Consider the following 16,844-nt stretch of genomic DNA (forward strand, 5'->3'; position numbering starts at 1 on the left):
GAAATCATCCCAACATCAGACCTGCTTCCACAGTTTCATGAGCTTGGTTTATCGCAGCCATGTGGAGCATAGCTTACAGCGCCAACTGCTGGCCACACTACAAACCATGGAATCATGGGAACAAACATGATGAATAATTTGTTTGGTTTATCTGATGGATTGAATTTGACCAACAAATCCAACTTTAAATGTTTTTTATTCCCAGATAATTCCTCCCCTGGACTTTGGTTTTGTTATTTGTTCTCACTGTCTGACTGTAAAACTGCACTAACATGAAGGTTAGGATTTATCTGTTATTAGACTCTAATCACTTTCTGTCTGCTGTCAGAACTGAACTGAAAACAAAATCTGATTCAATATCTGCTCTGTTGGTTTCACTCGGTTTTAGTCTAATGAATCTTTAATGCTGTTTACAGTCTTCTTATCTTGGGTTCAGCAGCTTTATCTTCTCACTCTGGTGATGAGAAGTGATTCCTCACAGCAGCACATAAAACCATTGGACTTAACGAGCTGCGACCGATCAATTCAGCTTCTTTTCAGTTTGATTTGTGCAGAACCACTTCACTGGAAATGTACTTCATCGTTGCAGAGAAGAAATTTGTCTGTAGATAAAATCTGTGATGATTCAACTATTAGACAGTTCAGTCTAGCTCAATCAAACCAGGCCTTCTTTAGTTTTATTAGCCCAGTTCAACCAGTTCTAACCAAACTATAATACAGCCATACTAACCATTAATTTCCCTTTCCTCTATACAATATTTCAGTCCCGACCATAACAGGCGCATACAATCCATTTATAACCTAAATCAGAATCCAGAGTCCAGTTCAAGCCCAAGTCATTCCAGTTTCATCTAAAGTATAAAGGTCCAGCAGCAGTTCAGTCTAATTTACTCTTGTTTAGTCATACAGGCAGTGAGGAGTGCTGTTTCTTCTCCCATCATCTGCTAGAGTAGCAGCATCAGAACCAATCACTTAAAAAAGCTCAACAAGCTGATAAAAAAGGCTGGTTCTGTTCTGGGGACTCCTCTGGAACCTCTGGAGATCATTGTGGAAAGACGGATTCTTCATAAAATGAAGAACATTATGGAGAACCCTGAGCATCCTCTTCATGAGACTGTCCTACAACAACAGAGTGTCTTCAGTCAGAGGCTTCTTCAGATCTGCTGTAAGATGGAGCGCTACAGGAGATCCTTCCTGCCCACAACCATCAGCATCTACAACGTCTCTGAAGAAACCTTGGATGATATGAGCTACAACAACATTTAATTTCCCTTTGGGATTAATAAAGTATTAATGAATAGAACTGAATGTAGTCAAGGTCAACCAATTCATTATGCCAGTTAGTCATTAATTTAACCATCCTCATAATTCAGTTAAAATCAAGAGTTTAATTCATAATTCAAGACCTTTAAAGTAATTACTGTGCAATTCCAGATTAACACATTCCCATTCATTCAGTCTAAGTTCATCCCAAATCAAACCAAATCTAGTTTCTGATTTAGTAAAAATAAATGTTAAATTTAAACCTTTTAGACTCCAGCACCAACCATCCCATTTCCAATGTTTCAATTTCTTCTTCTTCAGTCTGAGAACATGCTGCATTTATTAACTGAATTATTCTTCTGTCCATCAGAAGCCATATTGATTACAAATCTATTTCCAATCCATCCCTGTTAGACACAGCCCAGTTTAGTCAATTAGAATCTGCCTCAATCCATCTATAATCTGTGACAAAAATTGTTATTCAGTAAAAGTGTTTTTGAATCCTACATTTTTATATAGTTCAATTCAATGTTACTTTTTTAACTCCTCCAAATAGATCAAATTATTCTCCAAGTCAGGGTCCTAGACCGGCCTCCAGTCCATGGCAGGGCAGCACCGTGAGACCCCCGGGACAAACAACCTGCACACCTAAGGGCAATTCAGAAAAAACAAATAACCTAACAGTCACATTCTTGGACTGTGGGAGGAAGCTGGAGTACCCAGAGAGAACCCACGCATGCACAGGGAGAACATGCAAACTCCATGCAGAAAGCAATCTATCGGGGAGTCGAACCCAGGACCTTCTTTCTGCAGGGCAACAGTGCTACCAACTGCACCACTGTGCAGCCATATTGTTTTCAATCAGATTAAATCTAAACCAGGTCATAATAATAAAGTCCAGTTTGGTTTTTATCCAGCATGAGACGTTTTTAGACAGGTACGTAAAACAACCCAGACTAAGATTTCCAGTTCAACCTCTTCCTGAGTTTAACGTTATCCAGACCCAAATCCAGATGGTGGACCAAAGTGAAGCTTCACTTATTGCATGAAAATGTTGAGTTTTACTGATTCTGAGTATGTCTGAATGTCACTTATAGACGACAGAGCTGCATGTCTCATCAGCTGCTGTGATGGGTTTGATTAAAAGCTTAACGGTGCTGAAAAAGTAATGCTATGATTTAGAACATGAAGTTTAATTTACTGCGATGATCGGAAGAAACAAGCACAGAACCTGAGTGCTCAAAGTTGCCTTTAATTAGCAGATTTCCTCTCCTGCAGCTCGGTGTGATTTGTGAAGTGAGACTGCGGAGCTGCTCGGCGTTAAAATCTAATTGGAATAATTACAGAGTTTATGGCGAGCAGTTAATTGTGCACTGAGCGTTCTCCCAGGAGTCTGAGCGGTTTCCTGTAACATGCCATCCTGATGCTGCTGATTGAGGTGGAAGCTGGGAGCTAATGGAGCCGCAGAAGCTAATTTATGACCACATTACACAGAGGAGGGGCATGGCAGGGCGGTTAGGGGGTGTGTGTGTGCGTGGTTGGGGGGGCAGTTTAGGCAGGCGGTTTTACAGAAGCAGGAAGGAAAGTGATGATTACTGTCTGCGACGTTGAAAGCTGTAAGGCGCAACTTTTCCTGAAAACTGAGTTTGGTTTCAAACTGCCTGATCTGTAAGGCCGCATCAAGCACATTTCCGGGACAAAAACTTTTCAGGGCGCCCCTAATGGGCCCCCCTATTGCTAAAATGCAATAATGTCCTTTGAAGCACTGCAGCTGTAATCAGCAAACCTAGTCCATTATTAACAGAGTGAAAATGTCTCTTTAAATCTAAAGTACTTACTTTTTTTTTTTTACCATAAACAAATATTTATTCTTTATATCTGCCACAATCAAACTTTGGGCTTGCATGACCACCATTTAGCAGAACTTTACAGACTGTACAAATGGCATTTCGACCAGAAGTTCTTGCATTGGAGTATCAGTCTGTTGGGACCTAATGGGACAATTTTCCAGGTCTTTCCCAGAACATTCCCAGGTCTAGATTTTTTTTGAGGTTTGTTAGAAGCTGGTAAATTTTATTGATACACATGTTAAGCAGGGATCCGATAGCTAAAGCAGTCAATGGAGAGTAGAAAGAGAGGAGACAAGTTACAAAAATCTTGGATTTTACTTAGAATAAATTTTGTCTTTCAATCATAAGAATAAAAAAAACTCAGGTTTAAATTTAGTTTTTACTTCAGAAATAAAGGTTTATTCTTTTATCCTCTTCCTCCTCCTCCTCCCCCTCTTGGTCTTGGCCACACAGTATGTGGCGGTGATTGGGATGTGACTTCACTCTGTTGGAGGGACTGGCTGGCCAGCCAGCTTGGTGCAGCCGGCATGCTGGGGCTCCTCTGGGGTTGAGGCGTGGGGTTGGTAGGGTGCCTGATCTTTGGCATGTTGTGGTGGCCTTCCTTCAATGCCTCCTTTTGTGGTTCTGGTCCCCGACCTGGCGCCGGGCTGCAGTCCCATTTGGGTGGGTGGAGCGGTGGAGCACGTCTTGTGGCAGATGGCCGCTCACACTGAGCCTGGTTCTGGTTCTGCTGGAGGTTTCTTCCTGTTAAAAGGGAGTTTTTCCTCTCCACTGTCGCTACATGCATGCTCAGTATGAGGGATTGCTGCAAAGTCAACACCAGTGACTGTCCACTGTCTCTACATGCTCATCCAGGAGGAGTGAATGCTGCAAGTCACTGACTGGATGCAATCTGCTGGGTTTCCTTAGATAGAAAAACTTTTTATCCAATTTGAATAAATAACTGAATCTGACTGAACTGTTCAATGGTTAGGATTAATTGGAATGTATGAACCTGACTGTTGTGAAGAACCTTGAGACGACATGTGTTGTGAATTGGTGTTATATAAATAAAACTGAATTGAATTGAATTGTACCTGCACTGGGGTGGCTGGTGGGTTATGCTAGGCCTGGGGCAGTTGGTCGGCCTGGCCTGGTTACCCGGCTACACAGCTGATGCATGTTTCTCTCTCATGGACGGGCAGGCTGGAACTGCTGCTGTAGACCAGATGGTTAGGTGGGCTTATTGGGGAACTGCTCTGCTGGCTGTCATGTCCAGGGGACGGCGGGCTGGAGGATGCTGTGGCAGGGTTGCAGCGGGGTACATGTGGAGTGGGTGGGGGATTATGTCCTCTTTTAGAATGTGGGGTCACCTGCATTTAAATTGGCTGAGCGGTGATGGTGGAGCTGATCTGATTGTTGTTTCTTCCTGGGCTGTCGTATTGGCAGTGTTGCGGTGTGTTTGTGTGGTTGCGGGTCCATGCTGCTGGCCAGGGACCTCTTGTCGGGTGAATTTGAACAGACTTGGTGTAGGGTCAGGGGGCCCGTTATGAGCATGGTGCTCGGTGGTGTCTGCTCTGTTGGGCTTGTGGGCAGAGGCTGGGGTGGCGCTGCGCTGGTTCCTTGACTTGCCATCACGGCATGTTGTGTGATGGAGGGCAGGATGCGGCAGGGGTGATTGGAGTGGGGCTGTGTGTTGAGTTTGCCCTATTTGGGTGTGTCTATCGGCTTTTCGGGGTGGAGCTCATCTGTGTGGGTGTGCCCCTGTAGGGAGGGGATTCATGGTGTTTGGGTTCGGGGGCATTTATTTGATATCTGTGTTCAGGTTGGGGGTGGCCCTGTGGGGAGATTCATGTTGAGGTTCATGGGGGTGGGGGCTAATGGGATTGAGATCGGAATTCATTGGGGGGTTGGGAATATTTCATCCTGGGACAGCTCTGGTTGGTGGGCGTTTGGACCAGGTAGACCCTCTTTTGTACGTGGCCCCCTCTTCAGATGGGGACGGGGGTTATTGGGGGCTGGGGTCTGGGCCAGTCTTGCTCGGGTTAAGGCGGTGCCTGCACTAGTCTGGGCTGGTGCTGGAGCAGTCTGCCTGTCTCCACCCCAGAAGGAAGGGGACCACCTCCTGGGTCTGGGGGCTGGTTACCCCTCTGGGATATCAGTACCTGGACCTGGGAGTATAGAGTATGTATAGGAAGTGTGAGTGAGTGTACAATGTCCATTGTTGTGTGTCTTTACATTGGGTGTGTGGGTGTGAGTGTTTTTATGTGCCTCTTTTTGTGTCATGTTGGTTCTTGGGCTGCTTCCTCTTCTGGATCAGTTTAGGCCCCCCATCAAATGTGAGGCCTATTTCTTGGTTTCTCTGCCCGATGGTGTATTGGTGGTTCTCGGTGTCTGGGGCTCTGTGTTTTGGTGTGTGCCGGCCCACTCCTGGTGGGTGCTTGCTGGGGCGTGGGCCCACTGGCTCTGTCGGGCCTCTGCTTGTGGAGTGAAATGCCCCAAGGTCTCGGGTGTCTGGGTCAATGGCTAGATCTGCTCTGACATAGATGGCTGCTGGCGGGGGCCTCTGGGCTCGTCGCTGCAGATCCCTGGGGCGTCTGCACTGTTGTTGCTGGGTAGTTCCCCTGGGGTTCTCCTCTGCAATTCTCTGGAGGGGTAGCGGTAGTCCCAGTGGTGGTCTCCCCAGTGTTCCCGTTCTCTGGGGGGCCTTTGGATGTCTGTGGTTCAGATTTCCTCCGTTTCTGTCTCAGATCCAGGGGGGCAGGTCTGTGGCTCGCTGTTGCATATTTTTATGAAGAAACTTTAAATACACAAGCACGCTCACACTTACACCCCCAGGTGTTTAGATTCAGGTGTTGACAGATACACAGATCTTATATGTTGAGCTGCAGTTACCACTAAATGCATCTTGCATTCATTAGTACCAGGCACTTTTCGGTAACAACGCTGTTGTTATATATGTTTCTGCTGATGTGATCTTGAAGTGATCTTGTATTCACTTGATCCTTTTTTCTCTCCTCTTTTGTTTTTTCCTTCTCTCCCTCTTTCATTTTTGCCCAACCTCTTTCTCTTTCTTGCTGCTTTTCTTTCCTTTTCGTTTCTGTCTCTGTGTCCTTTGCAATTGAAATAATCCCAAAGCAGTTTCTAATAAAGTTTCTTTTGTAAAAATCAAGCAGAGCATTATAGCGTTAGCCTTAATGCTCCACTTGTGAAAGTAAATCTTTTGGGCTTCTTCTTGGCACTCAGGCAACAATTCTGAGTGCTATCCTGCTGGACAGGACACTGTATAAAAAAAGGAAGAAAGTAGTTGAAAGATTGCCAGGTTGCTTGTTTACTGCATGTACATGTGCTGTTACAGGAAGCTACTGGTAGTCGGTGTTTTGTTGTCTTTTTAGCCTTTCTGCTTTATGAGCTCTTTTTCAACTTGTTGAGCTTTTTGTGTACGCAGTTATGCTGCTGTCTTCGCAAAACAAAATATTGAGTCTCAGTGGGATTAGTCCTTGTAAAATAAAATAGAATAAAGTAAAGAAAAAAAATTATAGTATTACAAGAAACCTGTTAATCTGGACCACTGAGCAGAACACATCGGCTTCCTGACAGATTTATCTGAGTTACCATTGTTTTTTTCATCTCTTATCCAACTCCAGCCTCTGAGTTTGGATACATGACATCCTGTTAGAATATTTGATTTGGATCATTAGCCAGGCCCTTTGGGGGTTGACAAGCAAATAAAAGTTTAACACAGTTTATTTACGCAGCAGCAAATTCCAATTCAGCACTTTACAAGCTGTTCATATTCATTAAACCAGTCCAACACAGCAGTTACATACATCTCAACTCAGTCCTGGGTAAAAATACAACGCAGTCTAAAATGTTCTTATGAAGCCAAGTGGTAAGAAGTTATCTGTCTGAAGAAGCCCAGCAAATGGCTTTGCAGCAATCCCTCCTCCTCAGCAAGCATGTGGTGACAGTGGACAGTTGATTGCATTGAGCGGTTGAGGGAATGTTGTGTTTGAACCAGTGTTCGTCCATAAAAACTAAATATCAAAAAGTAAATAAAATAATAATGAAAATGATCAACTTTAAAGCAGATTACAGAATAAAGTCCCCTGAACTGTTTCTGTCTTTCTGTTTGATTTCAGAGTGTTTAAGAAGGCCAGTCCCAACGGAAAGGTGAGTCCCAGAGTTTCAGGAAATCATCTTCTGTTTTTGTTTCTGCACAGTGCATCATAGATACCCAAAGTCCTGCAGACATCCATCCATCCATCCATCCATCCATCCATCCATCCATCCATCCATCCATCCATCCATCCATCCATCCATCCATCCATCCATCCATCCATCCATCCATCCATCCATCATCTTTCGCTCCGGGGTTGGGTCATGGGGGCAGCAGCCTAAGCAGAGAGACCCGACGTCCCTCTCCCCAGACACCTCCTCCAGCTCGTCCGGGGGGAGCCCAAGGCGTTCCCAGGCCAGCCGAGAGACATAGTCCCCCCAGCGTGTCCGGGGCCGTCCCCTGGGCCTCCTCCCGGTGGGACGTGCCTGGAACACCTCCCAAGGGAGGCTTCCACGAGGCATCCTAACCAGATGCCTGAGCCACCTCAACTGGCTCCTATCAATGTGGAGAAGCAGCGGCTCTACTCTGAGTCCCTCCCAGATGACCAAGCTTCTCACCCTATCTCTAAGGGAGAGTCCAGACACCCTGCGGAGGAAACTCCTTTCAGCCGCTTGTATCCGTGATCTCGTTCTTTCGGTCATGGCCATAGGTGAGGGTAGAAACGTAGATCGAGCAGTAAATCGAGAGCTTCGCCTTTCGGCTCAGCTCTCTCTTTACCACAACAGTCTGGTTCAGCGCCCGCATCACTGCTGACGCAGCACCAACCCATCTATCGATCTCCCGCTCCATTTTTCCCTCATTTGTGAACAAAGCCCCAAGATCCTTGAACTCTCCCACTTGAGGCAGAACTGTCCATTCTGTCCATAAAGGTTATAAACAGAATCGGTGACAAAGGGCTACCTTGGCCTGCAGACAACCAAATATTAAAAATATTTTCTTGCTATTTTCACTGAACTAAATAATGTAACTTTTCGTTTTAGTGAAAACTGTGAAATTATAAGATAACAGATATTTTTCAAAACAGGTGTTAGTGAACTAAGGTTAACTGATGGGTATCCTGTAGGGGGTTTTGATATGGGCTATATGGGCAGTGGCCCAGGGTGGCATTAGAAGGTGGGTGGTACTGTTTGCTGCTGAGAAGAGGGAGATTCTGATCTGTTTGCTGTCAGTCACACTGATTCCACATGAGCTTAGGTGCAATTTCTCCTCTGACTTCCACTCTTCCTTTGGTTGGAGTATCTAGGCGCTACTTTCACAATGCCCTACTAGGATTTTTGATAAAAAAAATACTATTTTTCCAAACTGGCCTGCAGTGGCAGTGACAAAGAAAGTTACTCGTCACCATTCATGCAAGAACTGCGACTGTTGGTATCAATTTGTCTTTTTATGTTGATAAACATATCAGTGTCAACAGGGCCGGACCAAGGTTGTATGGGGCCTTAAGTAGGATTTGATTTGGGGCCCCTCTTCCTGTTGAGACCATCACCACCACTAACAGAGTTTCAATACAGATTTTGTGGATTCTGGGAGCAGGGGCCCAGTTTAATTGGCTGAGCTTAAAAGCAATCAGGGATAAGTGGTTTTTATCTGCTGAAACTTATTTGTGAACAAACCGGAGATCAAACGCAAAGAAAAGATTAAACTCATAGAATCAGATCGTAACTACTGTAACAATCAACCTACAGTTATCCTTTGCTATTTTACAAAGTTAACTTTCATAAACAATTAAAAAACTTTTAATTTATCTTTGCTAAAACCATCAAACTAAATTTAATACAATTTTCATTGTCAGTAAATAAATAGAAACATTTTAGATTTATGGTCTGTGTTCAATTCAAGCATTTATGGGAGACTCCTGTTGTTTTAAGGGCCCTCAGCAGCACCTCAGTTCTCTGATGTTTTGGACCGGCCCTGAGTATCAATTTGATACAATGTTTCATTTTAAAAGCAACACAGTAACACGATGTTCCTTGGTGGTTATGCAACAATGTAGCCAAATTCAATTTATTGAGATTTTCATAGAATACGACATCATAAAAAAACATCCAGAGAGCTCAAACACATCATCTTGTATGACGTTATGTTTCTGTGGTAGCAGGAGATGCTTACTGGTCTCACTGTCATTCCGGTTCCAGTTCTTCACAGAAAGCTTCTGCTGAACCTGCAGCTTCATTCGTTGCACTGTGAATCAGCTTTAGACAGATTAATGATTCTTTTCATGCATTGTATACTGCTGCATCTGAATTTTACTAAATGTACGTAAAACACAGAACAGGCTGTTAATCAGCTTAAATCCAAAGATTTGAGTTTTTCGGTATTTGACCTGCTAATATTATCTGATACCCAGAGCATCATCATTACAAGTCACTAATATGTTAGTCAAAGGCATTTGCAGGCTAGCTAAGTACTTTGGTTCAAAGCACAGTGGAAGTAAACTGCCACCTTTGTGTTGGGAATGAGTTGCTGCTTTATCTCAGTCTTGTTCTCACGTTGGAGAAGAACTGGACAGGAGATGCAACGTTCTGCCGAGGCACCGTCTACAGGGATGTGGACTTTGAACCAGTTTATAATGGTAAAGAGAGAAGTGAACCACCAAGTGAAGCTGCTGGGTCAGGACTGAAAGAAGATGTTCCTGGTTACAAGCAGATGAAGTGAGTTTTCTCTGCAGGATGAGTGAACCCACCTATAGATACAAGATGAAGGACCATAACTCATCACTGCAAGGTGGAGGGTTATGGTCTGGATCTGGTAGAATCTTCTTCCAGGTTTTTGATATCCAGTCCAAGCAAAGGTCCGCCAAACCTGTCACTTTGGGATTTTTATATCCCTACCTGGTTTAGAGGCCGAAGATTAATGGCTTTAGTGAATGTCTTCATTTTCTCAAGAAAACCATCATGTTTCAGTTGGCTGTTATTAAACTGTATGAACTTATATCAATCACCATCACCCAGCCGCACTACCTAAGTGATATGCAGACTGGTAGACAACCTGGACCTGGTTGGGTGGTAGATGTATTTAAGTAATATCAGAAGTTTCAGTTTTCAGTTTCAAATATTTAATAAATTAGTTAAAATCTCTGATCTATTTGGATGTTATGTTTTTTTATCCAGAGTTTTCCTTGATCAGATGGTTTGATAAGGGCCCGGTTAGGGCCCCATATATAAACGGAAATACACTTCTCAGGTTTAAGAGTCTTCTTTAACCTGTTATGCCCACCGAGCTGAGTGGTGTGATTTTTTTTTTGTTTATTCACAAATAAATCAGACATTGTAAAGGTTGCAATAGTGCTTCCATTTGAAAAATATTCTTTTATGTCTTAGCTTTACACAGGTACCAAAGGTTTATACTATATACTATACTTGATTTGTTTTAGGTGTTTAATTTCAGGCAGAAATTGCTTCTAAAACCCTTAGGGCTCAACAGGTTAAAGAGTTCTTGTGATGTGTGAACCTCTGGGTGCTTTTAAACCAAGGATGTTCTTTTAGGCTGAGTCAGACAGATCAGAGGTCAGAGAGAACCCAATTTAATGTTTCTCTAAAAAGAATCTGATTGGACAATTTCTGAACTAAAGCTTTTGTTTCTCTCTTAGCTCACAGTCTACCTGGGGAAGAGAGACTTTGTGGACCATGTGGACCTGGTAGAGCCTGTCGGTGAGCATTCAAGCTTTGAAAATCAATCATCACCATCAGTAGGCTTTGCTCACTCTCTGTTCATCTCTTCTTGCAGATGGTGTTGTTTTGATTGACCCAGAATACTTGAAGGAGAGGAAAGGTGAGAAACCTGAGAGTTGGTTATCTAGTGTTTGAGTTGAGTATTTAGTGGGGTTCCTCAGGGAAGTGTCCTAGAGCTGCTGATCTTTCTGTTTTCTATCAGTGTTCGTCACTTTGACCTGTGCGTTCCGATATGGTCGGGAGGATTTGGACGTCCTTGGTTTAACATTTAGGAAGGACCTCTTTGTGGCGAACATCCAGGCATTTCCTCCACTGCCTGAAGAGAAGAAGAGTCTGACTCGTCTTCAGGAACGTCTGATTAAAAAATTGGGAGAACACGCCTATCCGTTCACCTTCGAGGTACTGAGAAAAACCGCTGTTCGGCTTCGGCGTATCCATTAAGAAGTTTTATTTTCTGTCTGGTTTTTAACAGCCAGCACATGAGCACTGAACTCCACCTGTCAGAAAGCAGATGATGAAAACTGATCCACAGAGTAAAGCTCACTGGTTTGGTTTCAGATGCAGTCCATGTAACAGAATAACTCTTTTAGATTCATAACACTGACCGATACTTTTACACAGAACAATTGAGTTTGATTTACCTTTTATTCCTTTATTCTCTACAAACAGCTGCATGATTCTCATTATTTTGAATATAGAATATACCTCTGTAAAAAAAGAAATACATCTGGTTCTCTAACTGTTGCCCTGGCTGGCCGGCGACCAAGAGATGCATTCAATATAGACCAGATTCTGTTGGAGTCTTTAAACCGTGACCTTCACTGTGCACTGGCTGGTCTGCAGCCAACATTAGACTGGGGCTCTCTAAAGTCCACCTCACTAAGGATAAAGACATCAATAAGATGTTAAATATCACCTAGAATGTGCATTTAATTCAACTCAGTTATTTATGTAGTGCCAATTCACACCAAATGTAAACTCAAGGCCCTTCACAAGACAAACGCTCGCCATCTTACATAGAAATATAAAAGTGAATCAATATAATACCAGGATTTTCAAATTCAATTCCATACACACAGTTTGATTCTAGTTATACTACTGTGCAGTCAGATTCAGTTTACAGTGCCAGTTGGTAAGAAGTTACCTGTCCAAAGCTTGCAGCAATCCCTCCTCCAAAGCAAACATGGAAACTATTTGCAGAACTTGAAGATGTCTGGTGGCCCATATCAGTAGTGCTTTCACACAAACCTTTATAACGTGCCAGAGTCCAGTTTCTGGAGCAGATCACGCCGGCGTGAACCCATCCCACACTCAGAAACGGACCAGAAAAAACCGTACCCTGGCACGGTTTCAACTGCCGGTCTTGGCACAGTTTAACTGGACCCTGTAGTGTTTTGCTTGCAGTGTGAATGCATGCTGGGCCAGCGCACCAAAAGCAGGAAGAAAAATGTAATGAAGAGCAGAAAGGTAGAGGAAAAACAAAGTAAGAACGCAAATCCGAAAGCACAGAGTTTGAAAATGTCTGCTGGGGCTACATGGAGGAAGAGGTGCAGGCACACAACTACATTTCAAAACCAAAGTAGCAACAGAAACCCAAATGAAACAAACTTTCTTCTTTGTGCTTTTTTTTGTTTTGATCCGCGCAATAGTTTCCCCGAAACAATCCGTTGCAACTGCATGACTTAGTTTGGTCCTGTGTGACCGCAAACCGGGCCAAATGAAGACGTGAACTTTGAACTTTTACCGATCCCTTTACCGGACCAGCAGTGCGAATGTGCACTTAGATTACAACACTCCATGCACTAGACGATAACGAATGAGAATCCCTAACTGTTTTCAACATGCGTAAACCTTCGTAGGACTGTGATAGCAGCATATCAGAGTCTGGGTGGAACAAGGCAGCCTTGTGACGTTTAAGGTAACAGATGTCACAATGTAGTTGCAAAGATCAATCTCTGGTCTCCATGCAGTGAATACTGTGCTGCACGTCCCTCTGCTGTAGGGCTCACAGCCCAGTAGAAGCACACACTGCCAGAAATCTTACTAAGACTTGCCCATCGAGGTTGCTGGGCGACTGGGGGCTGGTGTCTAGAATATGTTCCTGTCAGGCTGTCAAAGATAAGACCTTTCATTGTATTTAGCTTTAGGGAAGGAATGGCCAGAATAAGAAAGGGATAAAACGGTTAAAAATGTTATTTTAAACTGGTCTCGGTGTGAATCAAAAACATCAGGTTTAGGATTTCAAATCTTGGTGTGATCGGCTCACAGTGATCAGGGAAAACCACACCGTTTGTGACTTTTGAGTTGCTGATGCCCTCTGGCTGCATTCATAGTTTGGTCTCAAGTAGGGAAGTTTCATTATTCTTGAAGTCTTGTTCCTGAGTGATGGAAGGATGGAGCAGGAAATGGAGCCTTCCCTGGAGTAATGAGGGCCTTACTCCAGTATAAGTAAAGGGAGGCGTTCTGTTATCTGGGAAGCTCAGAGTAGTAGTCAGCTGAACTAGTTAATCTGATCTGGATGCCTCCTGAAGGCTTTCCTGTGGAGGTTTAGGAGGTTTTTCTGGCTCAGACACTGAGGCCTCTGGCTTGGGAACAATTTTAGAGCCCCTAAGATGAGCTGATGACTGTTATCTGCTACCTCTGTCACCGACCTCGGATAAGCAGAACACAGGTGTGCTTTATACCTGAAGCCTGTTTTAGTTCTGCTTTGTTCTTGTGGATAGACTCCGTCTGCCCATGCATTGATCCGTAATTAATATGTAATATATAAAGCTTTCATCGTCATCAGAAGTAAGGTGCTGTTAACTGTTCTTTAAAAAGAAACGGGTCTGATGGAGGAGGTCTGATTCTGGGATCTGAAAATATGATTTTCCTCCTCCCTCTGAGTCATAAATGTTTCAGTCATTTAAATTTTAACGGGTATATTTTCAGATTCCTCTGAACCTCCCGTGCTCTGTCACCCTGCAGCCGGGACCAGAAGACACCGGGAAGGTACCATCATTTATTTTAGGTTCTCTGCTGTTCCATCATATCTGAAAGTGGACCCTGATTTAAATCAACATGTGATCATGTTGCTGTCCTCAGGCCTGTGGAGTCGACTTTGAAGTGAAGGCTTTCTGTGCAGATAACCTGGAAGAGAAGATCCACAAAAGGTAAAAGTCATTAAGCTGCAGTCTGATCCCAGGTGAGGGAGAAATAATGATTCCTGTCAGACCGCTGGGATCTGGATCAGATACTGACTGGATTCAGATATCCTGCAGAGTTATTCTGAGGTCTTGTTGTTGCAGGAACTCAGTGCGTCTGGTAATCAGGAAGGTGCAGTACGCTCCGGAGAAACCCGGTCCTCAGCCGACAGCCGAGACAACCAGACAGTTCTTGATGTCGGACAAACCTCTGCACCTGGAGGCATCCCTGGACAAGGAGGTAATACCTGAGAGACAGGGACATACAGGTCAACACCTGAACACAGTGTCCAGCAGCCAGAAGTACCTGGGAATGTCCATCCTGGAGGAACACTTTCTTCAAATTTGATTTGATTTTAGGCAAATTTCCCCTTCATGTTCTTTTGGCTGTTTTACTTTGACAGATTTGGGTTCAGAACACTGGATGATTTTAAAGGCTAAAAATATTCATTTTGTCCAGAAGGTGGTGCTAAAGAAAGGTTTTGTGGACTTCCCCTAATGGGGCATCTAGATGTTGTTCCTGATGAACGTTCTCTGGTTCTCTGTGTTCTGTTTCAGATTTATTACCACGGCGAGCCCATCAGCGTGAACGTTCATGTCACCAACAACACCAATAAGACAGTGAAGAAGATGAAGATCTCAGGTTCATCTCTTAGCTTTTTTCTATGATTCCTGCAGCAGCCATGTTGGATTGTTTAACTCTGGTTTGTGTCTGCAGTGCGACAGTACGCAGACATCTGCCTGTTCAACACGGCGCAGTACAAATGTCCCGTGGCTGTCGAGGAGTCGGAGTGAGTCTCATTCAGTCACCACACTGTAAAAAACACAAACACTCACACCGTGGTTCAGGAGCTTTGGTTTATCTGCAGGTTTCCATGTCTAGGTAGTTCCAGAACTTCTCAAGCTTTCTCCTCATAAGTGATTCTGCAGCTCTCAGTCCAATAAATAGCCGACAATAACTGGACTTGAATCAATCCCTTCTGGTTACTGTATACTTTGTTATTTACTGTATGCAAAAACAAAGATGTAATGTAAAGTTTTATTTTATTGTCATATTGCCATGAACATGAACGTTTAATCAGAAGCCATTGGAGCTACTGCCTTCTCCAACCTCCTCATCTCTGTTAAGAATCTGAAACTCACAACGAAGACTAAAGACTACAAAATCACTTAGTCACTGGTAACTATGGCGATTCCTGCACTTTATGTGACCAGAGGGAGCCCGCAGCACCACTCTTCTCATTAGACAGAAACACTAACAAGTGGGAACCTTCTCGAGGTCTCATGTGTCTTCAGTGGTTAATATAGGAGATATGGCAGATTAAATTCCAGGTTTGAAAGAAAAACTGAAATATAATGGGAAGATATAAGGGGATGAAGAGAAAAACAACTACAGGTATTTTTCTCCATTGATGTGGACATTGCTCTGGTTTGTTGTGGTGAAGGAGGAGCTGAACTGAAAGGAGAAGGTCTCAATATGTTGATCCTGCAACATTCTGACCCTTAATGGTCATGAGATAGGGAGTCAACTAAGATGGTTTCAGCATCTGCTCTCAATGACTGCCTCTGGAAATTTTCTGGGCCTGCCCCAGTGGGAGGAAACCCAGGGCAGAACCAGAACTCAAAGTTCCTTAAAAATGTACAGAAGGTCTTCCTTGGAGAAAGGAATTTCTGGGTTTCCATGGTAGATCTGTGACCTGCATTATCTGATCTGGATGGATGGATGGATGGATGGATGGATGGATGGATGGATGGATGGATGGATGGATGGATGGTTGGATGGATGGATGGATGGATGGATGGATGGATGGATGGATGGATGGATGGATGGATGGATGGATGGATGGATGGATGGATGGTTGGATGGATGGATGGATGGATGGATGGATGGATGGATGGATGGATGGATGGATGGATGGATGGATGGATGGATGGATGGATGGATGGTTGGATGGATGGATGGATGGATGGATGGATGGATGGATGCATGGATGGATGGATGGATGGATGGATGGATGGATGGATGGATGGATGGATGGATGGATGGATGGATGGATGGATGGATGGATGGATGGATGGATGGACGGATGGATGGATGGAGTTTCAGCTGCAGGACATTTGAGTTGTTTTTCTGTAGCTCATGTTAAATTAGAATGATCCAATTATTCAAATTAAAGCTTCGGTCCAGGAACATTTGGTCAGTGTTTTCAGACTAAAGAACATCACCTGTTCATGAGGAGGCAGCAAATTCAGAAATTAATCTAATCAAGGATCTTTTCATTTCCATATCAGGCTGTTTCCACCATGATCGTTACAAAGTCTCGTTAAAGCCAGAAAATAAGGTCCAAACTATTCTGCAGATAGAAATAGATCCGAGACAGAACCTTTCGTATGAAAAGAAAGTGAAGGTTAGGCAGGAAAAGAGACACTTTGAGGTGTTTCAATCGTCTCGCCAACAACAACAGGACCCAATAAAACATCAGTAGAACTGCCGCTTCTTCGGATATGAAATGGTGCTGCTTCATGTAGACCATGCATCGATTTATACCTACCGGGGTGAGGGATACCAACCTGCTTTTAAAACCAATGATTTAATGTAATTTTCTATATCCTATTTAGAGTCTGCTATAAAGAAATATTGTATGATAATGAATGTTGATGCCTACCAGCAGGAGGTCATTTAAAGTTATTTTGGTTTAATTAGGGATCAAAAGTTTTCCAAACTAGGATCAGAACTAAAATAAATGCAAATATAATGTAAAAGAAGTTTTAAGTTGAT

At 43.5% G+C, this 16,844-nt stretch overlaps 1 protein-coding gene across 1 annotated transcript in view; it reads left to right on the forward strand.

The window, feature by feature from the left end:
• The window catches only part of arrb1 (arrestin, beta 1), a 39,844-nt gene that overhangs the window by 14,468 nt on the left and 8,532 nt on the right, over nt 1-16,844 (forward strand). The window contains exons 2-10 of the mRNA XM_047391898.1: nt 7,235-7,265; nt 10,802-10,862; nt 10,939-10,983; nt 11,086-11,282; nt 13,815-13,874; nt 13,968-14,035; nt 14,171-14,306; nt 14,624-14,708; nt 14,784-14,856. Coding sequence (XP_047247854.1) covers nt 7,235-7,265; nt 10,802-10,862; nt 10,939-10,983; nt 11,086-11,282; nt 13,815-13,874; nt 13,968-14,035; nt 14,171-14,306; nt 14,624-14,708; nt 14,784-14,856 — 756 coding nt within the window. The remainder of the gene's footprint in view (nt 1-7,234; nt 7,266-10,801; nt 10,863-10,938; nt 10,984-11,085; nt 11,283-13,814; nt 13,875-13,967; nt 14,036-14,170; nt 14,307-14,623; nt 14,709-14,783; nt 14,857-16,844) is intronic.

The sequence above is a fragment of the Girardinichthys multiradiatus genome, chromosome 18 (genome assembly GCF_021462225.1).
Source record: "Girardinichthys multiradiatus isolate DD_20200921_A chromosome 18, DD_fGirMul_XY1, whole genome shotgun sequence".
In the NCBI taxonomy this organism is placed as follows: Eukaryota; Metazoa; Chordata; class Actinopteri; order Cyprinodontiformes; family Goodeidae; genus Girardinichthys; species Girardinichthys multiradiatus.